The sequence below is a fragment of the Pygoscelis adeliae genome, unplaced genomic scaffold (assembly GCF_000699105.1).
Source record: "Pygoscelis adeliae isolate BGI_AS28 unplaced genomic scaffold, ASM69910v1 Scaffold372, whole genome shotgun sequence".
NCBI classification, from domain to species: domain Eukaryota; kingdom Metazoa; phylum Chordata; class Aves; order Sphenisciformes; family Spheniscidae; genus Pygoscelis; species Pygoscelis adeliae.
Genome location: NW_008824357.1, coordinates 2,087,359 through 2,088,456, shown reverse-complemented (window position 1 = coordinate 2,088,456; position 1,098 = coordinate 2,087,359). Strand labels below are relative to the sequence as shown.

At 57.4% G+C, this 1,098-nt stretch overlaps 1 protein-coding gene across 1 annotated transcript in view; it reads left to right on the top strand.

The window, feature by feature from the left end:
• R3HCC1 (R3H domain and coiled-coil containing 1) overlaps positions 1-1,098 on the top strand; it is a 9,089-nt gene that overhangs the window by 3,034 nt on the left and 4,957 nt on the right. The window contains exon 4 of the mRNA XM_009319552.1: positions 3-1,047. Within this exon, the coding sequence (XP_009317827.1) occupies positions 3-1,047 (1,045 nt within the window). The remainder of the gene's footprint in view (positions 1-2; positions 1,048-1,098) is intronic.

The window sequence follows — 1,098 nt, the reverse complement described above, 5'->3', positions numbered from 1 at the left end:
CTGTACGTCCCCAAGGCGATGCGCAAGAAGGCAGAATGGGGGGAGCAGGAGAGCCCGGTGGCGGCCGGCACCGAGTCAGGTGGGGATATGGCACAAGAAGAAGAGATCTGCCCTAAAGCTTCAGTCGGGGACGCCCAGGAGGAGCTGGGTAAGTCTGAAGGCAGCCCAGGTGGTGTCTCCTTGGCCCTTGGCAAGCAACAGGAGCCTGGCGAAGAGTGCGTTTCAGGAAAAAGTAATGATGACACAAACGACGAACGTCCTCCGAGCTGTACGGATGTCCCGTCGTTAGAGAACAGTAACGATTTCTCTGGGCAGGAAAGTCAGGATAAAGACTGTTCAGATTCCTTTTCTTCTGTACACAATAAAAACCCAATTGAAGCAGAAGAGCAAGATCAGAGCTGCGATAACACTGTTATACCAGAAGGTAGCAAAATCCTGTGCCAGCTGCAAGCTGAAGGCCAAAACAGCCAGGATGCCGGTGTAGCGGAGTGCAGCAAAAACTCCTCCCTATCAGAAAGTCGCAGCAGTAACTGCTGTACAGACCCAGCTGCAGCAGAGTCGAGTGCGACGTCGCTGGTGCTGGAAAACCAAGATAAGAGCTGCGCTGCTGCCAAGAGCCTGGAGAGCGGCGGAAACGTGTCACCGCCCGAAGAACAGGGCAAGGACTTTGTGAGCGCCGGCACAGGGGAGGGAGGCAAGAGTTTCTCCGAACTGGAAAGCCAAGATCAAGAGTGCCCCAGCGTTGCCCAGGTGGGGCGTAACCAGAACCCCCCAGAAGCCCAAAATGAGCCTCTGGCCACGCCTGAACCAGTCCATGGTGCCGACCCATCAGCTTCTGCGGAGCAGAATGAGCGCTGGGTGGATGCTCCTGTGCAGAACCGCAGTGGGAAGGTGCCCGTGGCCGAAGAGGAGGACAAGGAGCGTTCGGGCTTGGCCGAGGCACTGTGGCGTGAGCTGCATTTGTCTGCAGGCGATAAAGAGGAGAGCGCGGCCATCCGCGGGCAGAGCAGCCTCGAGGACGACTGTACCGCGGAGCTCTTCGCAGAGGTAGTGTTTTGCCATGGGTGTTGCCACGGGGAGCGACTTTGGGGAAAAAAG